This window comes from Tursiops truncatus, chromosome 6 (genome assembly GCF_011762595.2).
Source record: "Tursiops truncatus isolate mTurTru1 chromosome 6, mTurTru1.mat.Y, whole genome shotgun sequence".
NCBI lineage: Eukaryota > Metazoa > Chordata > Mammalia > Artiodactyla > Delphinidae > Tursiops > Tursiops truncatus.
In genome coordinates, this window is record NC_047039.1 from 35,531,035 (window position 1) to 35,553,653 (window position 22,619).

At 39.9% G+C, this 22,619-nt stretch overlaps 1 protein-coding gene across 11 annotated transcripts in view; it reads right to left on the minus strand.

Moving 5' to 3' along the window:
• NFX1 (nuclear transcription factor, X-box binding 1) overlaps positions 1-22,619 on the minus strand; it is a 105,506-nt gene that overhangs the window by 55,189 nt on the left and 27,698 nt on the right. For all 11 annotated transcript variants that reach the window (XR_012332235.1, XR_012332233.1, XR_012332231.1 and 8 more), the window contains 7 exons: positions 21,364-21,469; positions 18,294-18,365; positions 16,641-16,780; positions 11,060-11,159; positions 10,759-10,976; positions 5,272-5,369; positions 1,375-1,405 (listed from right to left, as the gene is read on the minus strand). Coding sequence is in view for 6 of the 11 variants with exons in the window: in XM_073805651.1 (XP_073661752.1) it covers positions 1,375-1,405; positions 5,272-5,369; positions 10,759-10,976; positions 11,060-11,159; positions 16,641-16,780; positions 18,294-18,365; positions 21,364-21,469 (765 nt within the window). In the remaining 5 variants the exon portion in view is untranslated. The remainder of the gene's footprint in view (positions 1-1,374; positions 1,406-5,271; positions 5,370-10,758; positions 10,977-11,059; positions 11,160-16,640; positions 16,781-18,293; positions 18,366-21,363; positions 21,470-22,619) is intronic.

Here is a 22,619-nt window from a genome sequence, read left to right on the forward strand (position 1 = left end):
GGGAAAATGGGGTGAGGGTGTATTTCTACTTTTTACTATTTTATTAATTTTTTAATTATTAAAAATTATGTATTAATATAGTAAGTTTTTCAAATTATATTTTTTAATTACCAAAATTTTGACTGTCGTTTTGAGGAAGATATTTCTGGTTATGTCAAATATTCAGATAGTTGAGGCAGATATTCAGCCATTCTCCACCTTCCTCAGGCTAACAGATCCTTAGTTTTGTTCAGAAATTGGGCACCCACGTGTTCCCCCATTACAGGAGTGAATGCTGAATAGTGTAGCCTGTCATGGTAATTCCATTCCCCTTGTTAGTGAAGGGATTGGGCAGGAACATGTGATAAAAAGCATACTGAGGGTCTTTCAGGACTGTCTTCCTTGCTCTCAAGAAGGAAGAGAATAATCTCTCCTTCTTTTCTTTAGATGTTGCTGGGAGATGACTCAATGCGTGAAAGTGCTGTAGCTAACTTATACCCATGAGGGGAAAACCAAGAAAATCACAGGAAGCTGGACTGGAGTCCTAGAATCACTGGGTTTGTAATTAAAACCTTGGACTTGTTCTGCCTCCAGACTTCCTGTTATAAGAGACAGTAAACCTCCTGAGAGCTAAAGTCATTTTTCCTTGGGTTTTTTGATACCTGCAGCCAAAAGCACCTTAACCAATACAGCTTTCTTTCTGACCAGAATTAAGAGCTTTTATTTTGTATAAGTTTATCTTCCATCACTTTTCCAAAACAGTTTTAAGGTGGCTTAAACAAAGACTACGTGACGGTTGGTAAAACAAGGACAGAACCATAATAAAGTGGAGTATCAGGATCAAGGACAAAGGAAGAAACAATATTCTAGGCCTAAAGGTTGGCTGAGTCCCCCTGTTCTAGGTATCCAACAGTCCTATCAAGCCATAAGGGGATCAAGCATCAGAGTCAGTTTTTACAAAGTTTGCTTCATTAGATATTATTTACCTTCTCTTCCCATATCAACATTTTATTATGAAAAAGTTCAAACATATAAAAAAGTTGAAACGAGTTTATAGTGAACATCTATATATGCCCACTACCTAGCCTCTACCAGTAGTTGCTTTTTCTCATAACTCTCTATTCTTCCATCCAACTATCAGTTTATCTTAACTTTGGATGCTTTTCAAAGTAAGCTGCATACATGAATACACTTCCCCGGTATTTTACAGCATTTCACTAACTAGAATTCAATTTATGGTTCTTTTTTTTTTTCTTTTGAGGTAAAAGTTACATACAGTTAAATGCACAAAGTACCTTCACTGAATTCTGACAAACACATAACCCATTCCCCTGTCAAGATGTAAAAAATTACCTTCACCCCAGAAAGTTACCTCATGCCCCTTCCCAGTCATACCTTCGCTTTTGAGATTGGTACACGGAAGCTCCTATGGAGAAAGAAAAGGGAATAGTAACTACTCTAGGAATAAATGAAACAACACAACTGCAGTATAATGCTAAATGTAACATGCATACCCCAAATACCCAGTACTTCTCTGGCAGTCACTTATTCACCAACTTCACCTATCTGGAGCTACGTTTGCCCAGTCCCTGTAAGCTTTACTCACAACAGGGCCCCAGGTCTAATAACTTTTCATGCAAATATAACATTCTTTGTGGTCTGACCTCCAAACTCACAGCAGATTACGTATTATAAAATCTGAACGGAAAGAAGGACTGACTACTAAAGGTATGCAAAGCAAAGAGAAATAACTGTCTGGCAAGGGTACAGACAGAAAAAGCCATAAAAAGCAGATACAAGAATTGAAAATATGTAACAATCAGCACCATCTGATGCAGGAACAAACAGTTCTACATGCTCAAAAGTATCCCTGGCAATGCAGCTGAACTGTAGCAGAGTGGAATACAGAAGTCCTTTGCCATTCAAAGTTTTGCTACCTGGTTTCAATCATGTGTGAATGGCCTCAAAGGTCTATCACATGTAATTTTGCTGAAAAATGTTCCTGAATAACATGTGTGGGGAGGCTGCTGTGTGAAGGGCGAGTCAGTCACTTGGGAGAGAGTGAGCCTGGCTGGTTGCCCTACATCCGAATTTGGCTTTGATGTCATGGACAGGTTGCTATGTACTCAGAAATAAGCAAAATGATAAAAACATTTCTTCTCAGTGAAAATGATCCTGAAAAAGGGGGGCAGCTGCTGGGGTTGATAACAGACGTGAAGATGTCTAAGAAATTGAAGCTTCTTGGCTAGAAAAATGTTTTCGGTAAATCAATGAGTTGGCTCGGTTCTATGACATGAAAAAATTCCCCATATGCTCTCTAAATATACAAAGCAAAAGTGACTCATGAAATTGCTTGAGTGCTCCAGTTAATACAAACACCGGATTGTACACAGGAAATGCTGGGAGTTTGGGGGTTTTGAGCACAAGCCACCATTCTCCTTGCTTGGCCCTACGATAAACCTTTCTCTGCTCCAAACCCCGAAGTTTTATTTGTTTGGCCTCACTGTGCGTCAGGCGCATTAACTTGTGTTCAGTGACAATTTTGGCGAAGCCAGCCTAGGGGTCTGTGCTCGTGCCGGGTCGACCCTGGCCAGAGGCAGCCCCTTCCCTGAGTGCCCAGCAGCTAGCTGCCAGAGCGCATTCATTCCAGGGAACTGGAAGGGACTCTCCCTGACAGGCGCCAGCCACCCCACAACGTGAGGCTGTTTGGAGTTGAGGAAAAAAAAAAGAAAAAGAAAAAGAAATGACATGCTGGAGTGGTATGTACACCTGCAGGGAAAGACAGAACTCCCATAAATCCCTATACTAAATATGAATTACCAATAAAAACTTAAATACAGGGTTCTTTGTTAATAGGTAGTAAGATAGAGCAAACATTTCTCAAAGACTCCTACCAAAGTGATTAAAAGAGAAGAACTTTTGAAGTTTTAAGAAATAAGTTTTTATTTATCTAGAAAACTCACTTCCCTGGAAAAGCCCATTCCAGTACAAAAGATATTTCAGGAAAAATCTGGCTGAACAATGAGGTGATTATCAGTGTTTCAAAGAGATCTTTCATTTTGTCAAACTGTTTAACAGAATTCATATTGATAGTGAGCTCCTCCAGCAATTTTAGAATAAGACTTTTATTTGCAAAAAAAATTCAATTTACACATAGCTTTTCAATAATACACTCACTGCCATGGGATCCACTATTAGGGGGAGTGAGGACAGAGAGTGAATGAGAAGCAAAAAAGCACAGAGACAGAGAAAGGGATTGTTGGGGAAAAACAAGCAAACTGACAGCTGTGTATCCCAACACTGTTTGTAATTCTTGGTTACAAAGAGCACCTCTAGGCATTACTAAATTTATGATTACTAAATCAGAGTATCTCACAGTCTTCAAGCTGGTATTTACAAAGCATAAAATGGTCCTGTACCTGACAATCAAAATTCCTTTACTGTCCTATGTATTGTGACTTCATTCAGAAAAAAAAACCCACACAATCTCACACAACTTTTGTCACATGTAAATTGCACTACTTTGACAAGTTTTTCTTTAATTCTGAAGCTTACCTATTAAACTAGCTCCCAATTTATGGACAATACCCTCAGAATCATTTGCAAGTCAGCTGCTACCCAGACCCTGGGCTGTATTTAACAAATAGAATCAACTACTCAGAATTCTGTCTCTACCGAGGCCTGTGCTCTGCTGGGACAGGTGCCGATATGCACTGAAATGACCAGAAGTACGTCAGAGAGCAGGACAGATCAACATTCAGTATGTTCCCCAAGTTGGATTACCTAAAAACTTCAGAGGAAAGCTTCTTGCCTCTTCTGGTTACAGACACAGAAATGGGCACTAATTCCAAAATGGTAAGACGACTTTTTATAATACATAGTCCAGTGAAGTTTGTCCCAGGCAGAAAGCAGAGATTGACAAAACAGTTGTATAGTGAAAAATTAACACTATCTGAAGAGAGGTCTGGCCTTTGCCATTGGCTTCTGGGAGATAATCTTGGAATATCATGCCTAATGGGAGTGTCATTGTTTCCCTGGAGTCTTGGGTCACCAGACAGTCTAACATGACTTAGGGTGCAGGCTGGCCACACCAAAAGACCAATGATGTGATTTAGGGCATGGGCTTTGGGTCACACAATGGTAGTAGACTTCTGGAGGGACTGGAGGCTGAGATCAGCTACATGGGCAGTCAACCATGCCTACATGATGGAGCCCCAATAAAAACTGACCACCCACTCTCTGGTGGGTGAGGTTCCTTGGTTGGCAATACCCCACGCATACAATCACACACTAGCGCTGAGAAAGTAACGCTGTTCCAACTCCATGGGGAGAGGACAACTGGAAGCTTCGTATTTGGTACTTTCTTGCATTCTGCCCTACATGCTTCTTCCTTTGGTTGATTTTAATCTGTATCCTTTCCCTGTAGTAAATTGTAATCAAGAGTATAACAGTTTTCAATGAGTTCTGTGAGTTCTTCTAGAGAATAATCAAACCTTGAGGGTAGCCTTGGGGGCCACTGGATTGCAGTTGGTATCAGAGGTGAGGGTGGTCATGTGGACTGTTCTAATTCAGCAATTGTCTAAACTCCTGCAGTGGGTGTCAGAAGTGAGGGCGATCTTGTGGACTGTGTTCCCTCTAACTTAGTAAGCTAACTGCTTGCAACGGTGCTATTGTTCTTTTCTTCTGGCATCTAGCATTATCACACTTGTATTTGGTCAAGCTACTTGTATATGTGCCCTAAGCCTATTACTGGTCTCTGACCCTTGCGTGCCATACCCCTTCATACCTATCCTACAACTGGTCCACAGTAGATGTCGGTATACATTGGCTGGATTGAATCAATCATACACAGTATTAACAGGAATAAGCCTGAGGTTATTTTGATTCCTTCCCTCCCATAATCACCAATTTAAAAGGTATTGGGTGCTTCCCCAGTGGCACAGTGGTTAAGAATCCACCTGCCCATGCAGGGGACACGGGTTCGAGCCCTGGTCAGGGAAGATCCCGCATGCCGTGGAGCAACTAAGCCCATGCGCCACAACTACTGAGCCTGAGCTCTAGAGCCTGCTCGCCACAACTACTGAAGCCCATGTGCCTAGAGCCCATGCCCTGCAACAAGAGAAGCCACTGCAACGAGAAGCCCGTGCACCGCAGCGAAGAGTAGCCCCCGCTCGCCGCAACTAGAGAAAGCCCGCGCACAGCAAAGAAGACCCAATGCAGCCATAAACAAACAAACAAACAAACAAATAAAAGGCACTGGTGGCAACAACTCTAGCATTCTGTAGGATTTACCTTTGTTCTGAAAGAGCATCTGCAGGAAATAACTGATGTGCGAGAGCATGGTCCACAGTCTCCTTCATGGCAGAGCTTTTCACAAGTATGAATGAAATCTTTAATAAAAATGAAAAGAACTGGGAATGAAAATTGCAACTACTCATTTTCAGACTCCCAAATTAACTAGCCACAACGGTCTTCCACCTCTGTTCCCTGCAACTCCATCACCAGAGTTGAGGGAAGAAGGATGCTATCAATGCCTCTTCCCCTATCTTCCCTTCATCTGGCAGGTTGAGCCTTTTCCAGCAAGGACAGGCCCCAGCATTAGTCACAGCAAGATGCTCTGGAGCACAAGATGCTCTGCCTAAGTCAAAGAACAGATCTTCTGACTCTTTATTTAGACCTCAAGTCTCCAGGTTAGACTCGGATATCCTTAAAATTGTAGCCATGGGTGACTTACTGAAGTACTCTTGACTCCGAAAATCACCTGGGGATCGTAAGTAATCAGAAACCATCATCCATGATCTCACTAAGTTCTATGAACATCTGGTGATACGTGGCCTGCTAGTCATTCTGCTAAACTAGATTTTAGGACAAGTCCTGTTTCAAGGACCCCATCAGGGATCATCCATAGTCTTTCTCAATGGCTGCTGTTTACATGATGTATTTTTTCCATCCTTTTACTTTCAGCCTAACTGTACCTTTGACTCTAAAGTCTGCTTCCCAAACATGGCATATAGTTGGATCTTTTTTAAAAATTCATTTTGACAATCTCTGGTTTTTGTTTAATTCACTGACAGTAATGTTAGTATTGATATAGTTGGATTTATGTCTGCCATTTTACTTTTAGCTTTCTTTATGTCTCATGTCTTTTTTGTTAACGTAATTCTCCTTCGTTGCTTTCTTTTGCATTAAGTGAATATTTTCCAGTGTAACATTTTTTCCCGGTAATGGCATGTTCCATTATGTTTTGAGTTATCTTCTTAATGGCTGCTCTAGGGCTTATCATATGCATCTTATCAGAATCTACTTTAGATTTGTACCAACCTAATTCCAGTGAGATACAGAAGCCTTACACCCATATAGCTCTATTTTCTCTTCTCCTCTTTTGTGCTTTTATTTTTATACATATTACATTTATATGTGTTACAAATTCAACAATACAATGTCAAAATTATTGCTTTATATGTTATGCCTATTAAAGAAGTTGAGAAAAGAAAGGAGAGCAAGTATGTATTTATAACTTGTTGTATTTATCGTATTTACCATTACTGGTTTTCTTCATTTGTTCCTACAGATCTAAGTTACCATCTGGTATCATTTCCTTACTCCAGTACAACTTTGATCCCACCCACCTCCTTTGTGCTGTTATTGTCAGATACATTTCTATATACTGTAGGTCTAACAATACAATTATATGCCTATTTTATACAATCACTTTTTAAATCAGTTGCAAGAAGAAGAAATATGCACTTATACTTTCTTTTACAATTATGCAATTACCTTTACTCTTTGCTTTTTCTTGTGGATTTAAATTTACATCTGGGTTACTTGGTATCAGCCTGAAGATCTCCCTTTACTATTTACTGTAAAGTACATCTGCTAGCAGAGAACTCTGTTTTTCTCATTTTTGAAAGACTTTTCCTGGATATAAGATTCTTGGTTGGTAACTTTTTTCTTTCAGCACTTTGAATAGGTCATCCCACTGCCTTCCTGTTGTGATGCAGTGTTCTCCACTGTTTCTGATAAGAAGTCAGCTGTGAATCTTATAGTGGTTCCCTAGTATGTAATGTGTCATTTTTCTCTTGCTGCTTTCAAGATTTTCTCCTTGTCTTTGGCTTTCAGCATTTTTACTATGTGCCTAGGTGTGGATCTCTTTGAATTTATCCTACTGGAATCTGTTGAGTTTCTTGGATGTGTAGATTAACGTCTTTCAATAAATTTGAAGTTTCCCACCATTATTTCTTTGAATATTTGTCTGCTCCTTTCTCCTCTCTTGGTGTTCCCATTACACGTTTGTGTGCTTAAAGGTGTCCCACATTTCTCTTGAGGTGCTGTTCATTTTTATTCACTTCATTTTCTCTATGTTCTTTGAATTATATAATCTCTATAGATCTATCTTCATATTTATTGATCCTTTCTTCTGCCAGCTCAAACTTACTGTTGAGTCCCTTTAATGAATTAAAAATTTTAATTACTGGAAAACTCCAGATTTTCCATTTGGTTCTTTTTTTATAATTTGTATCTCTTTACTGATATTCTCTATTTGATGAAACATTGCCTTTATACTTTCCTTCCTTTACCTCTTCAGGCATGGTTTCCTTTAGTTCTTTGAATATATTTGTAACGGCTACCTTGAAGTCTCTGTTAAATTTGACATTGGTCACTCTCACAGAAAACTGAAACAGAAAGTTACTGTTACCTGTGGGGTTTTTTGTTTTTGTTTTTTTTCTGTTTGCATACTTTGTAGTTTTTGTTGGAAACTGAACGTTTTTGGTAATATATTGTTTGCAGCAACTCTGGATACTGCTTCCTCTTTCCACAGCTTGTTTTTTTTGTTGTTGTCTACTTGTTTGTTTTGTGACTTGGCTAAGCTATTTTAGTGAAGTCTATTTCTATTATAGTATGAAGCCACTGGTGTTGTTCTTTAGATGGCACAGCCTTGGGCATGTGCACAGTCACCCTGGGAGGACAATGGTTTTAGCAGGGTTCTCTTTGACTGTCTCTTTCCCTGATCTCTCTGTTAAGCTGTCTGCCTCATTTGGTATTACACTCAGTCCTGAGGCTCCACTAATTGCTAGCTGATTGCTCTATTATTTTCAACAATGTCCTGGGGCATAAACTGCTCAGCAGTCTGATCCAATAAAATTTGGGCAGAGGTAGTCTTTGAGGCAAATCTGTGAGGTTTGTTCTGCCCCCAGCATGGTTACTCTTAGTTATCTCCTTCCCTGGGTCTCTCTGGTGAACCAGCTGGTCTATAGTTTAGCTTGTTGCTCTTAATTAAGAGGAGCTATTGTTTTCTAAAGGGCCCTTAGGCCTGAACTTCCCCACACTCTCTTTCAAATTAAAGTCAGTTCCTTTGGGGAATATTTTGGAACTCTTTCCTTATGGACTGCTTCTCCCCCCACCCTGTCACTCAGTCACTACTATGGGTGCTGGGTGAGATAGCAGCCTCTAGTTTTCTTAGCTTGCTTCTCTCACTGTGAAACCTTTCTCCTACAAGTGAGCTGGGGTGAGGGTGACTGAGGCCCCAGTACTCCTGCCTGTTGCGACTAGAGTAGAGCCTCCAGTCTATGGGTGGGCTGTGCGGAGGAAGGGAATCCCCAACCTGTCAGCTGTGATTACCAGAAATTTAGCCTTTTCAACTTGGAGTTGGTGGGGTTGGGGGGAGGTGGCGGGGAGGAAAGCTGGTGGTCCACTCCTCCTAGCAAGTAACCCTTGACTGGGAGCTGAGGGTACATGAAGCCCCAATTTCTTGGGCACACCCATCCTGAGTGGAGCTTTTGTTGAGCTGAGCTGGGAAGGGGTGGGGAAGGAGAAAGTAGGTTGTGATTCAAATGACACACACTCTTGCTGTTCTTACTGAGTTTTAGTAGATTTTCTTCATTTGATGTATGCCCATAGGACAATTTCCAGAGACTTTAAATGGTTGCTTTTTTATAGTTTTCCTCAGCTTTGCTTGTTTTGCTCCTCATGCTACCATCCTGAAAGCAGAACTCCACCTAGTCTTTTGTACTAAAGCTATGTGTCTAGGATGGAAATTTCCTACTGGGTGAGATACTAAGACCTAACAAGCTTTCTATAGATAAGCCAGGTCTGAATAAACATGAGAGCCACTGTTACCACTAGCCATGGGCTTTTCTTTGAGATTCTCAATCCAACTCACCTTAGTTCCTTAAAAGTGTTCCATGATTAAAACTCTGCTGAGGTATAGCAGTTACTCTTCAGTCCCTTGAGCTGGTCTTGTCCCACCCCCAGGTCTGTTCATACTGACAGTTACTGTCCTTCTCTTGCTCAAGGCCCTTTATATTAACTATTTCACATTTCCTCTTTCTGTCAATGCCAACAAGCTATCTTAGCCTCTGGGTAGGATTTCTGGTCATTATATATGAAATTCTTACAAAACTGACCCATGTGCTTTCTGAAAAGGGAAGACCTTTATCATCCTTCTTGATTTGGAAGTCATCTGATCTCTATTTCACAGGGCTTATCTGAAGATACATTTTCACAGTAGACACAGAGAAGCAACAGACAACTGATTTTCCTGATGAGGTTGAAATGTATTAAAATATGAGAAGAGGGCATTTCTTCTCTATACATAATTTTAAAGTCAGATTGAGAAAAGGAATTAGGTAGGGTGCTCCTACTGGTGCTTGGAAGAAATGTGAAATCTCTCTTTTTGGAAAAATGCAAAACCAAACCTAAAGATTCTATCTTTATCACAGTTAGTTATAGGAACACATCTCTTATTCAGACTCACTTGCCCAATTTCATTTTTCTAAACACACAGCCTTTGAACACTCACTCAGGAGAGAAGCTGCCAAGTCACTGCAAAAACTGTACCTATCCATATCCCAAGGACTGCCTCAAAAAGTCTCTGTCAGAAGCTCAGACTATTACTCTATAGCTAATCCCAACAAATGTTTTCTGGTTTCTATATCCAAGTAATCAGAAGCCCCAAGTCAGAAGAAAGGGAGAGTCACTAAAGGTAGGCACATAGGCATACTGAAAGCATTCATAAGAAAAAAACCAACCAAAAGCTTTAACAAATAAATAAAACAATTCAAACTGTACACTGCTATGGGGAAATCACCTGAGAAACCCCAGCAAGCCCAGAGGAAATCAGTGTATTCAGCATAATACAATAACTGAGGTTCAGGGAAATGATGACTCTGGGTCAAATACGGGGAAAGAAATTGTCTTCAGTATCCTCTGTTTAAAGAAAGAAGGGAATGTAAATTTTAGAAAAATGTCCCTCCAAAATGATGCTCAGGAGGTGTTATCCTCAGCTATATGGGAAACCTAGCTGTAGAGAAAGACATTTCTTGAGTGGTTCAAATGAATGAAGTTTAAGTGTACTTAAAATTTCAGTTCTTAAACACCTCACTCCGTTATTTTAAGATGTTTCTATTATATGAAAATGCTTCTAAACACCTGTTGAACCCTAAATTAGTAAAATGATACCTGGCATTCATACTAGTGTAGGCTGCTAGGAGAAATCATAAACACCCCAGTGCCCACTCCCCCACAAAATAGTATCTAACCACAACTGTCCTGAGTCGGCAATAAAATACCTGGATTAGAAAGAGAGATTGTTTGGGCAAATGTGAGTTTTCAGAAGTATAATCTGAGGAGGAAAGAAAAAGTACCCACACAAATTTGATCATAATATTTAGAAAAACCTCTGATATTGTAACTAGAATTATGTACTATTTTGTTTAAGTAGCCATTGCTGCCAAAAATTTACATTCATATTTTAAAGACAACTTTATGCCTACTAATTACCTAAGGAACCACAAGGCAGAGGCTTGCCGCACACTTTTCCACATGAAGGGACAGGATCCATGCATGTTTTCCGACTGCTACTTCCAAGTTCTAGCAATTGGCTGAGAGGGGTTTGCCCACAAGGGCAACAGCGCACCAGCTGGGGAAGCCGTGGGCATGGCTGGCAGGGCTGAGGGTGGCACACCTGTGAACACATGTGGTTCCCACATTTCAAGTCCCTGTTAAGAAAAACAACAGACTATTACATAATTGTTGCATAAAATACAGCTTTATTCTAACTGAGGAAAACATCAAACCTTACTTGCCACATATCTTTAAACAGCCGAAGTCCCCAAATCCATCAGACTTTCCTACGTCTGTTCCACATAACACGTCTCGGGAGGTGCTGCCACAGTAGCATACTTGAGAACAGAATTTCAGAAACAAAAGATTAGTAATCTGTACAGGTGTTTAAAATATTCTAAACAATCTATAAGAAAACACAAAATGCTATTCACTAGTGTTGATTAGACCTGATGCAGAAATAAATGTGGCTTATACAGCAGCTCTAAGCCCCACTTAAGAGCTTCACCACAGAAAAAGAATTAAAAAGGCCTTGGTAGACTCTGTCCATATCTCATGGTGCCCCTGCAGCACACCTCAACATGAGCATTAAAGTGAAGCAATCCTTTAAAGTAAAAGACTACTCTCTGGTCCATAATGCCATGGTTGAAAACCATGGATTGTGAGGCTTTCTGGGGTACTGCGGAGATGTTGCAAGAGATGGAAGCTAAACTGGTGGTAGTTATGGAGGAGTTGATAACTGGATTCCATCCTCACTTCAACCAAGCAGCAGATATTTAATACTTCATATCTTGGGGTTCACATAAAATGCCTGGAAAAAGTCTCTGATGCTAAAAAGAAATTTAAAAATAGGCACAATATAAAATCCTTATTAATTTGTATTCTACTACTGTTAAATTTGAAGTAATCATGTTTGAGTACTGACAATGAGTAAAAAGTGTTTCAAATAACTTGAGACTTTTATTTACTGCATAGAGAACCCAGTCTAATATCTATAGATTTTTTCTATGGGTTGAAGAAATAATGGGTTACTTTATTTCTTGAGATCAGCAATAAGCATGTGTTATATTTAAGGAGTTAGTTTCTAAAGCAAACTAAAAAAAAAAAAAGTTTCTGACTAATATGTAACAAAGTCTGGTAAGGACTAATTTTCATCAACTTAGATAATTTTTCTGATAAGGGCCACTTTACATTTTCAGTTTATAATGAAAACTTTTTGTCAATAAAGACATTAACCAAGACTCTTGATTTTTAAAATATACATTTACTCTTCCAGTAAATACATGTGCAGTTCCATCCCCTGTTCTAAAACTCATTATCAGTAAAGACTTATTAGAAGAATTAATACAGGTGCAGGAAATACAATTAATATTGGTGGAATCAACAAACTGGTAAACAAACACTAGCAACTGAGAGCTTCTGCAAGCAGGCTTTTCTTTGCTAAGTTTCTGCTCAAATAGAGCAGAGGCTTTTTTTCAGAGACATAGGACAGCTGTGAACCAAAGAATCAAGGGTCAGAAAACTATGACAATAAATTCTTTTCAAGTACACATGGAACATTCTCTAGGATTGGCCACATACTAAGGCACAAAACAAACCTCAACAAATTTAAGAGTATAGAAACTATTTCAAGCATCTTCTCTGACCACAATGGCATGAAACTAGAAATCAACCAAGGGAAAAGAAATGAGAAAAAAACGATTACATGAAGACTAAACAACATGCTACTAAAAAACCAATGGGTCAATGAGGAAATCAAAAAGCAAACTAAAGAATACCTCGAGGCAAAAAGTCTGCAAGTAACAAATGCTGGAGAGGGTGTGGAGAAAAGGGAACTCTCTTATACTGTTGGTGGGAATGTAAATTGGTACAGCCACTATGGAAAACAGTATGGAGGTTCCTCAGAAACCTAAAAATAGAATTACCATATGATCCAGCAATCCCATTCCTGGGCATATATCTGGACAAAACTATAAGTCAAAAAGATACATGCACCCCTATGTTCACAGTAGCACTATTCACAATAGCCAAGACATGGAAACAACCTAAATGTCCATCCACAGATGAATGGATAAAGATGTGGCACATATATACAATGGAATACTACTCAGCCATAAAAAAGAACAAAATAATGTCATTTGCAGCAACGTGGATGCACCTAGAGATTATCATACTAAGTAAAATCAGAAACAGAAAGACAAATACCATATGATACCACTTATATGTAGAATCTAAAATGTGACACAGGGCTTCCCTGGTGGTGCAGTGGTTAAGAATCCACCTGCCAATGCAGGAGAAACGGGTTCAAGCCCTTGTCCGGGAAGATCCCATATGCCGCGGAGCAACCAAGTCTGTGTGCCACAACTACTGAGCCTGCGCTCTGGAGCCTGCGAGCCACAACTACTGAAGCCCACATGCCTAGAGTCCAAGCAACGCAACGAAGAGTAGCCCCCGCTCGCCGCAACTGGAGAAAGCCCGCATGTAGCAATGAAGACCCAATGTCGCCAAAAATAAAATAAAATTAAATTAAAATAAATAAAATATGACACAAATGAACTTATCTATAAAACAGAAACAGACTCACAGACATAGAGAACAGACTTGTGGTTGCCAAGAAAGGGGGGGTGGGGGAGGGATGGACTGGCAGTTTAGGGTTAGTAGATGTAAACTGTTACATATAGAATGGATGGACAACAGGTCCTACTATATAGCACAGGGAACTATATTCAATGTCCTGGGATAAACCATAATGGAAAATATAAAAAAGAATGTATATATATGTAAAACTGAGTTACTTTGCTATACGGCAGAAATTAACGCAACATTGTAAATCAACTATACTTTAATACAAAAAAATTAAGCATGTAGATCTCAAAAAAAAAAAAAAGAAAGAAAGAAAAGAAAAGAAAATTGTGACAATAAAATCAAAAGTAGAGCCCCTGATCAATCAGGAAATAATCTGAGTACAACACTAAAAACTCTACTATGCTTAGGCACAAGAGACAGAAATATGAGCTGATGACAGAAGAGTTGGGTGGAGTCACTGCTGGTTAAAGAGTATTAAGGAACCAAAGACAGTCTGCAGAAAGGTCTCTGTTGCCAGCCTGAACCTGTTCAGCATTTTTACCAACATGTGAATGAAGACCCAGAAGGAATGCTTATTAAATCTCCAGATAAGGCTGAAAGCGATCTTAGGAGAATTACAATTCAAGAAGATAAATAAACTGCACGGATGGCCAAAATGCTTTGCTAGATATTTAATATAGACAAACAAAAAGTCTTCAACTGGGTTTGAAAAATCAGCTACGTACACAAAAACAAAAAGGAAGAGACTGGGATCCATACAAATCTGACAAAAAAGTGTGATTCAGCCCAATATGTATCAAAAGCTAAAAATGGTCCAAATCAAAGGGACTCTCCCACACTACAATCTACACTGCTAAAACCAAACTGCCAATATATACTTAACTCCTGCCTTATCTCAAAATGGATTTGAGGCAGCATATAAGGATATATGAGATATATCTAGAGAATGTAAATTAAAAGATGTGAAAAGAAAAAGAAAAATAATGGTAAGGATAGAGAATGAATCACAGCTAAAAAGTACACACTATAAAGACGAACATTAGGTCAGTTATACCAGCTTCCTAAGATATAGTCTTTGAGGAAAAACAACTATTCTTGGAACCAAGACCAGACAAGACTTTCTTCCAAGAGGACCCATAAACAGAATACTGAATAGTATATGGCACAATTCCCTATATAAAATCCTTATAGTGCACAGCACAAAACACTTCATAGGGGTATTTTTTTCTTTTCTTTTCTTTTCTTTTTTTTTTTTTTGCAGTATGCAGGCCTCTCACTGCTGTGGCCTCTCCCGTTGCGGAGCACAGGCTCCGGACGCGCAGGCTCAGCGGCCATGGCTCACGGGCCCAGCCGCTCCGCGGCATATGGGATCCTCCCAGACTGGGGCACGAACCCGCGTCCCCTGCATCGGCAGGCGGACTCTCAACCACTGCGCCACCAGGGAAGCCCATAGGGGTATTTCTTACTGTAAGTGCAAGCACTGATCAACAGCATCACACCAAAGTAAAATCTAGTAAAATAAAACTATATAACCAATACATAGTAGCTCAGGATCCCTGAAGATTAGAGGCAGTCACACAAACAGAGGAACTACACAATATGTGGTCCTTTGAGACTCACTTCTTTCACTTAGTATAATGTTTTTGGAGGTTCATTCACTTCATAGCATGTATCAATACTTCATTCCTTTTCATGGCTGAATAATATTCCTTTTTATGGACATATCACATTTATTCCATTCATCAGTTGATAGGAATTTGTATTGTTGACACATTTTGACTATTATGAAAAATGCTGCTATGAACATATATTTACAAGTTCTGTATGGACATATATTTTCATTTCTCTTGGGTATATGCCAAGGAGTTGAATTGCTGGATCATATGGTAATTCTATATTTAACCTTTAAAGGAACTACTGGACAGTTTTCTTTTCCTTTTTCTTTTTTGGCCACACCACGTGGCTTGTGGTATCTCAATTCTCCGACCAGGGACTGAACCTGAGCCATGGCCGTGAAAGCCCAGAATCCTAACCATTAGGCCACCAGGGAACTCCCCTGGACTGTTTTCTAAAGTGGTTATACTATTCTACCCTTATTGTGGTTTTAATTTACATTTTCCTAGTGTTTAAAGGTGTTAAGCACCTTTCATGTGTTTACTGGCCATTAACATATTTCTTTTGTGAAGTACCTGTTCAAGTCTTTTGCTCACTGTGTGAGTTGTTCGTCTTTTTTTGTTGATTTGTAGGAGTACTTTATCTTTTTCTTTTTTTCTTTGGTAGGAGTACTTTAAATATTCTGGATACAATCTCTGATTTATCAATTCATTTTCTTAATGTGATAAAGTTCAATTTATCAATTATTTTCTTTTACGGTTAGTACTTTTGCTGCTGCTCTATGAAATCTTTGCCTGATCCCAAAGTCATGAAAATATTCTCTTATAGTTTTATCTGGAAACTATGTTTCTGGGTTTTACATTTAAGCCCATGACCCATATAGTATTAATTTCTGTGTAAAGAGTGAGACAGGGGTTGGGGGTCATTTTTTTCCCATATATACATCCAGCTGTTCTAGGACCACTTGTAAAATGACTCCTTTTTCCACTGAATTAACTTAATATCTTGGTTGAAAATCAACTGACTGTATATATTGAGGTCTATTTCTGGACTCTATTGTCTTCCATTGATCTACTAGTCTACCTTTACACCAATAACCACAATGTCACAATTACTGTAACTTTATAAGTCTTAAAATCAGGTCTTTCAACTGTTCCTTTTCAAGATCACTTTGGCCTTTCTGGGTCTTTTTCAAGTAATTACTGCAAAAAAATTTCACAAGCAGTTACTTTTAAACAGCATTAAAAAAATCTGCCATCCAAATTCTATAGGACAATGACCTATACTGGTAGTATGTAACCAAAATAATGAAAACCACCTAGGGAGTTCCCTGGAGGTCCAGTGGTTAAAGACTCTGCACTTCCACTGCAGGGGGCGTGGATTCGATCCCTGGTAGGGGAACTATGATCCTGCATGCTGCAAGGTGTGGCAGAAAAACCCCCCCAAAACAAAAAAACGTCTAATCATTCATGTATCTCCAGTTCTCTCTACCCAAGGTACCAGACCTAATAGAGTCTTTGTGACTACAGGCTTGAAACAAATCCATGTCATCAAGACAACCATAAATAAGGTTCCAGAAAAGTACCCAAGTACTGCTGGCTGGTGTGCTCACCACTTACCTTGGTTCAATATGATCCGACAAGGCTTGCATGGACCCCCATGGCACAGCTCAGCACAGTGGTGCTGACCACAATTCAAAACATTCTCACAAGGGTTAGAACAGTGGACTGAGATGGCCTGACCACAGCGAACTGTGTGCCTGTAAAAATAGATGTAAAGACAGCATTAGTCTAATGTTGGATATTGAGGTCCTATTTGACAGCTAAACTGACCTTCCCCCAAAACCTACTAAACCTTTTCTCTTTGCCCAGTTTCCCCTACTTTTTCTGTTTCCCTCTTCCAATCATTTCCTCAATTCCTCTTCCCTTCTCCACTCTTTCTTCTTTTTCCTCCTTTGCTTTCCTTATTTCCTATTCTGCCTTTTTTCTCTCCCCTATTTTCTGGCCAGTGAGGAACTGAGGGCCTAAGTATTTGTTACAATGTGATTTCTTCTCTGAGTTGAAACAGCATGCAGGAGGGGAAAGAGCCTGGAGCTCCCATAGTATCTTACAGAGGTGGGTAGGGAGGTTGGGAGGTGTAGTCGTAATGAACATTCTTGGAATGAAAGCACAGTGGCATTCTCCTGGGACCTGGCACTCTGGCATTTTAGGCCGTTATGATACTTAAGAACATACTGTATGTACTTTGATTCAGGATGGGGACATCATTCTGGCTTTTTTCTAATAAACATCCTGATTTTGCCAACTTATTCGCTAGAGAAGGATATGAGGCTGCTGCTCTTAGACAATCATCTTCAGGTTTCTTTCCAGGGTAATGGTTTAGACCTTGGAGTCTACTCTCCCACAGAAAGTTTTATTCTATCCCCCTACTCCCACTTCAACTACATATTTTAAGAAGTCACTGTTACATACATAGATGATCAGCTTCCAGTGCTCAGCGTCAAGGCTAACATCAACCCCTTGAGGAAGACACTATTATTTCTACCATACGATAAGAAAAATGAGGCTCACCAAGAAGAAGCAACTTGCCCAGGTCAACAACTAGTTAGTGGCAGAGCCCAAATCTGACCTGGGCTTTCTAACCCACAGCCCCTTGCATGTGACTCTGTAAGGCCACACTGCTACCCTTGTAAGTTCAGTAAACATTTAAAAAATGCTTATCACTGAAAACCTGCACTATCCCATCTCGTCTTGTGATTCAGAAATCATTTTGTGGTCTTAACTGGGCCTCTGCAGCTATCAGTGATCCTTGCACTGATAAAACAGGAGAACTTGCATTATAATGAAAAGAGAGCGGGCTCTGGGGCTACTTATTCTTTCATTCAACAATATTCACTGAAAACCTACACACCAGATACTATGCTAGGCACAGATAAGTGACCCTTGCCTCCTGGACCTTAGCAGGCCTGGGTTCAATTCCTGGTTCTTTCACCCACTAGAGAGGTTAAGAAAAAAGTCCCTGTCACCTTGGCCTTGCATCTGAAATGGGTAATCTCACTATTTTATAACTTCTTAATCACCTATAAGATTGCAGGATTAAGGCAGCACAGGAAATTACTATTTACAGAAAAGTACTATTTACACCTACCATTTATTAATGGTAGTAAATAAATACTATTTGCACCTACCTACTAATCTTTCATTTTAGAAATTCATACATAAACCATTAATGTGGAAACTGAAGTCTTCTTTGGAGTACAATTCTAACTTTACCTGGTCCGTCCACATTCACATGTTTTAGTCATAAATGCAGGGCAGGGTGGGCAAGGTCCAGGATGGCAGAGACTGAAAAAGAAAGGCTGTGATGAAAGGCCATGTATCCAAACTTAAACAAAGCTGCCCCAGCTGGGCCCTACTATGAATATGGCAGCAAATAAACTTCCTATGAAATGTTTTAGTATTTGTCTAAAGTTGATCAAACTATTTAAACAAAGATACCAACAATGTTTTTATATAGAAAGAATCGATAGCAGTATCATCTTAGAATATTTAACGAGAAAAGTAAAGCCCAAGTCAAAATACTGGTTTTATTTGGGTCTGATAGTCAAAGATAACATTTCTAAATATGGTCTCGGCCCACTTAGTACAGTGAGTAGGGATAAAAAGATCCTGCCACTCAGGATGGCCAATGGGGTCCTTTAGAAGTTCAGAACCTGAGCAAAGTAACAGAGCTTAAATCTGCTAGATCCATGAGAAGTACAGACATTTTCTCATCAGCTGGTAAAGTGATAACCAGGTGATAGGCTAACAACGGGAACACTGAAAAGAAGGTTGCTTGGGGTGAGGGGAGGCATGCTGGTAAGTAACAAAGGGGAAAGGGACTCATGGAAAAAAACCGTGCCTAATTTTTGCTATAGGTCAGAATTAGGCCTCTGAATAGTACGCTTTTTATAGGAGCTATGCTATAAAGAGACCAAAGAAAAAATGAACAAAATGGAAATAAATTCCAATTCAAATAAATACTGCCCTCTTCGAAGCAGACACCCCTGGTAAATTACACACCTGTACAGAAATATCACTACTTAAAACATTTTGGGAACTTTGCGGGTGGGCAGGGGGGACACCTATGTGATGGCAAATCACAATCCTTTGGGAATTAAAAGCCCATCAGAGGGGACTTCCCTGGTGGTACAGTGATTAAGAACCCGCCTGCAAATACAGGGGACACGGGTTCGAGCCCTGGTCCAGGAAGATTTCACATGCCGCGGAGCAACTAAGCCCGTGCGCCACAACTGAGCCTGCACTCTAGAGCTGGCGAGCCTCAACTACTGAGCCCATGTGCCACAACTACTGAAGCCTGCACGCCTAGAGCCTGTGCTCTGCAACAAGGACAAGCCACAGCAATGAGAAGCCCGCGCACCGCAATGAAGAATAGCAACTGCTCTCCGCAACTAGAGAAAGCCCGCACGCAGCAATGAAGACCCAACGCAGCCAAAACTAAGTAATAAAATAAAATAAATAAATTAAGAAAATAGCCAATCAGAGCCAAGTGTAATTAATCAAGTGGGTAACAGAATTTGCTATAAAAATCAGCTGTGCCTATAAAGTGGTCTGGTTGGATTTTTTATTTTTATGAGCTTTAAACACTTAAAACAGTCCAGGAACATGTGCCCGGTCTCCTAAGATGATCCATTTTGACAGACAGAACCCACAGGAGACATAAGATTAAGCATGCTTCTTTAAGGATGAGTATCATTATTCAACAGTTATATTTCACATGATATACCTCAACCCTTTCAGGTGAAATTATTTTCATGGCTGGACATTTAAATAACTTCATTTCTTTAAACAAATTTATTTATTTTATTTATTTGTTTTTGGCTGCACTGGGTCTTCATTGCTGCACACGGGCTTTCTCTAGTTGCCGTGAGCAGGGGCTACTCTTCATTGTGGTGCGCGGGCTTCTCATTGAGGTGGCTTCTCTTGTACAGTACGGGCTCTAGGCGCGTTGGCTTCAGTAGTTGTGGCATGTGGGCTCAGTAATTGTGGCTCACAGGCTCTAGAGGGCAGGCTCAGTAGTTGTGGCACATGGACTTAGCTGCTCCACGGCATGTGGGATCTTCCTGGACCAGGGCTCGAACCCATGTCCCCTGCATTGGCAGGTGGATTCTTAACCACTGCGTCACCAGGGAAGCCCTTAAATAACTTTAGACTGATAGACAAACTGCTGGTCAAGTGTGGATGATTCCAGGTTATTGCAAATATCCCGGAGGCCTGGACTTAACCCCAGGTTCTCATAACCTTCAGAGCAGTGGTTCAGAACACTGCCTACATATTAGAATCACCTGGAAAAAAACTACAATGCTTAGACCCACCCCAGGAGATTCTGATTCAATTGCTCTGAGGCAGAAACTGGGCACTGGTGTTTTAAAGTGCTCCTTAAATGACTGACCACCTGATCTGTATCACAGTGGTGTTCTCTGACAGTCATGACAGGGCCCCATTTCTGCTGAAGGCTTCCTAAAGATAATTCATGTGTAGGATTAATTTCTTGTTACTGAATTTACTAAAATGCCAACTAAGGGAAGGAACAGATGAGTCCCTGAGTTCTGACCTATGGAAGCAGTCAAAGGAAGAGAAAGGGCTGATTGTCCAGCAGATGGCAGACCATGCTGTTTAGCTCAGTCTGAATAGCTCTCCCCACAATGACATTCCCCAGCACGGTCCCTACATCTTGATCACAAGACCTCTGATCCAACCCTTGCTCCATGCAATAGAAGCGAGGTACCAGTGGAAATAAGTATAACACTCTGATGTCTGTTTTCTCTTAGATTTGGGTAATAAAAGCAAGTGTTACCATTTCTTGACCACTTATCATGTGCCAGGCTCTGTACCAAGTCTCTTGAGTGTGTTAATTTAATATTCATAGAACTCTGTAACTATTTTTTATCTATCATTATTATCTTACAGGTCCAGAAACTGAAGCTCAGAGAAGTAATTTGTCCAACAGCACATAACTGTTAAAGAGACAAAACCAGGAATTAAACCTTTGTCTGAAGCCAAAGCCCACAGAAATTTATTTGTAACTGATCAACCGTTTATTATTGTGCATCTCCCTCCTCATCTGTAAAATGGAGTGATAAATATCTATACATCACTGGGCTGTTGTAAGGATTCAACGAGTCAACTTTTGCAGAGTACCTGGCACAAAGCAAGTGCTCAGTAAATGATACCACACTGTCCCTCACCCAGTCCTGTTACGTGCTAACCAGATATGTGTACTGAGAGCCGCAAGCAAAGCATGTTCACCAGCAACCTCCAGGAGTATAGTGTTCCAACTTACAGGTTACAGGAATGTGGGCAGTCCTGGCCAGGCTGTTTCTTTCTACAGACCTCACCACAACTATGTGGAATTTCATTTCTGCTCCATTCAGGATTCTTTACCTTGCCTAAAACATATCAAATAAGAGAGTCAATGGTATAAACTTCAACTGCATCCTAGACTTCGATGAAATAATACAATATAGCCAGACAGCATGAAACATCAGGATGGTGTTCGTTAGTTCAATAAACACATTGTCCTAAAATAAGAAGGTGAATGTAATGCTACTCATCAAAAGCTTCACTGAGTATGATAAATTCTGGATTGTCTGGAAAAGACAAATCGTCATTTTTACTGATGAGAATGCCACTTTGACTAATGGACACATTTAATTTAAGATTTAAACAAAACCTACAAGATAAGCTTTCTGTAAATGGGTCTTTGAATTGATATGGGAATATCTACTGTAAGGATCAGAAAGAGGGAATAAGGGAAGAGAGCAATGGGGGGAGGGGAGAGGCAGTAAGAAATGGAAAGGACATAAGTCCCCCAGTATAGTAGGAACTCGCCTATTCTAAAGTTAAAATATAGGCATAAAAGGGTTATAATTTTTAACATCTTTATTGGAGTATAACTGCTTTACAATGGTGTGTTACTTTCTGCTTTATAACAAATGAAACAGTTATACATATATATATATCCCCATATCTCCTCCCTCTTGCTTCTCCCTCCCTCCCACCCTCCCTATCCCACCTCTCTATGTGGTCACAAAGCACAGAGCTGATCTTCCTGTGCTATGTGGCTGCTTCCCACTAGCTATCTATTTTACGTTTGGTAGTGTATATATGTCCATGCCACTCTCTCACTTTGTCACAGCTTATTCTTCCCCCTCCCCATATCCTCAAGTCCATTCTCTAGTAGGTCTGTGTCTTTATTCCCATCTTGCCCCTAGGTTCTTCATGACCATTTTTTTCCCTCTTAGATTACATATATATGTGTTAGCATACGTTATTTGTTTTTCTCTTTCTGACTTACTTCACTCTGTATGACAGACTCTAGGTCCATCCACCTCACTACAAATAACTCAATTTTGTTTCTTTTTATGGCTGAGTAATATTTCATTGTACATATGTGCCACATCTTCTTTATCCATTCATCTATTGATGGACACTTAGGTTGCTTCTATGTTATGGCTATTGTAAATAGAGCTGCAATGAACATTTTGGTACATGACGCTTTTTGAATTATGGTTTTCTCAGGGTATATGCCCAGTAGTG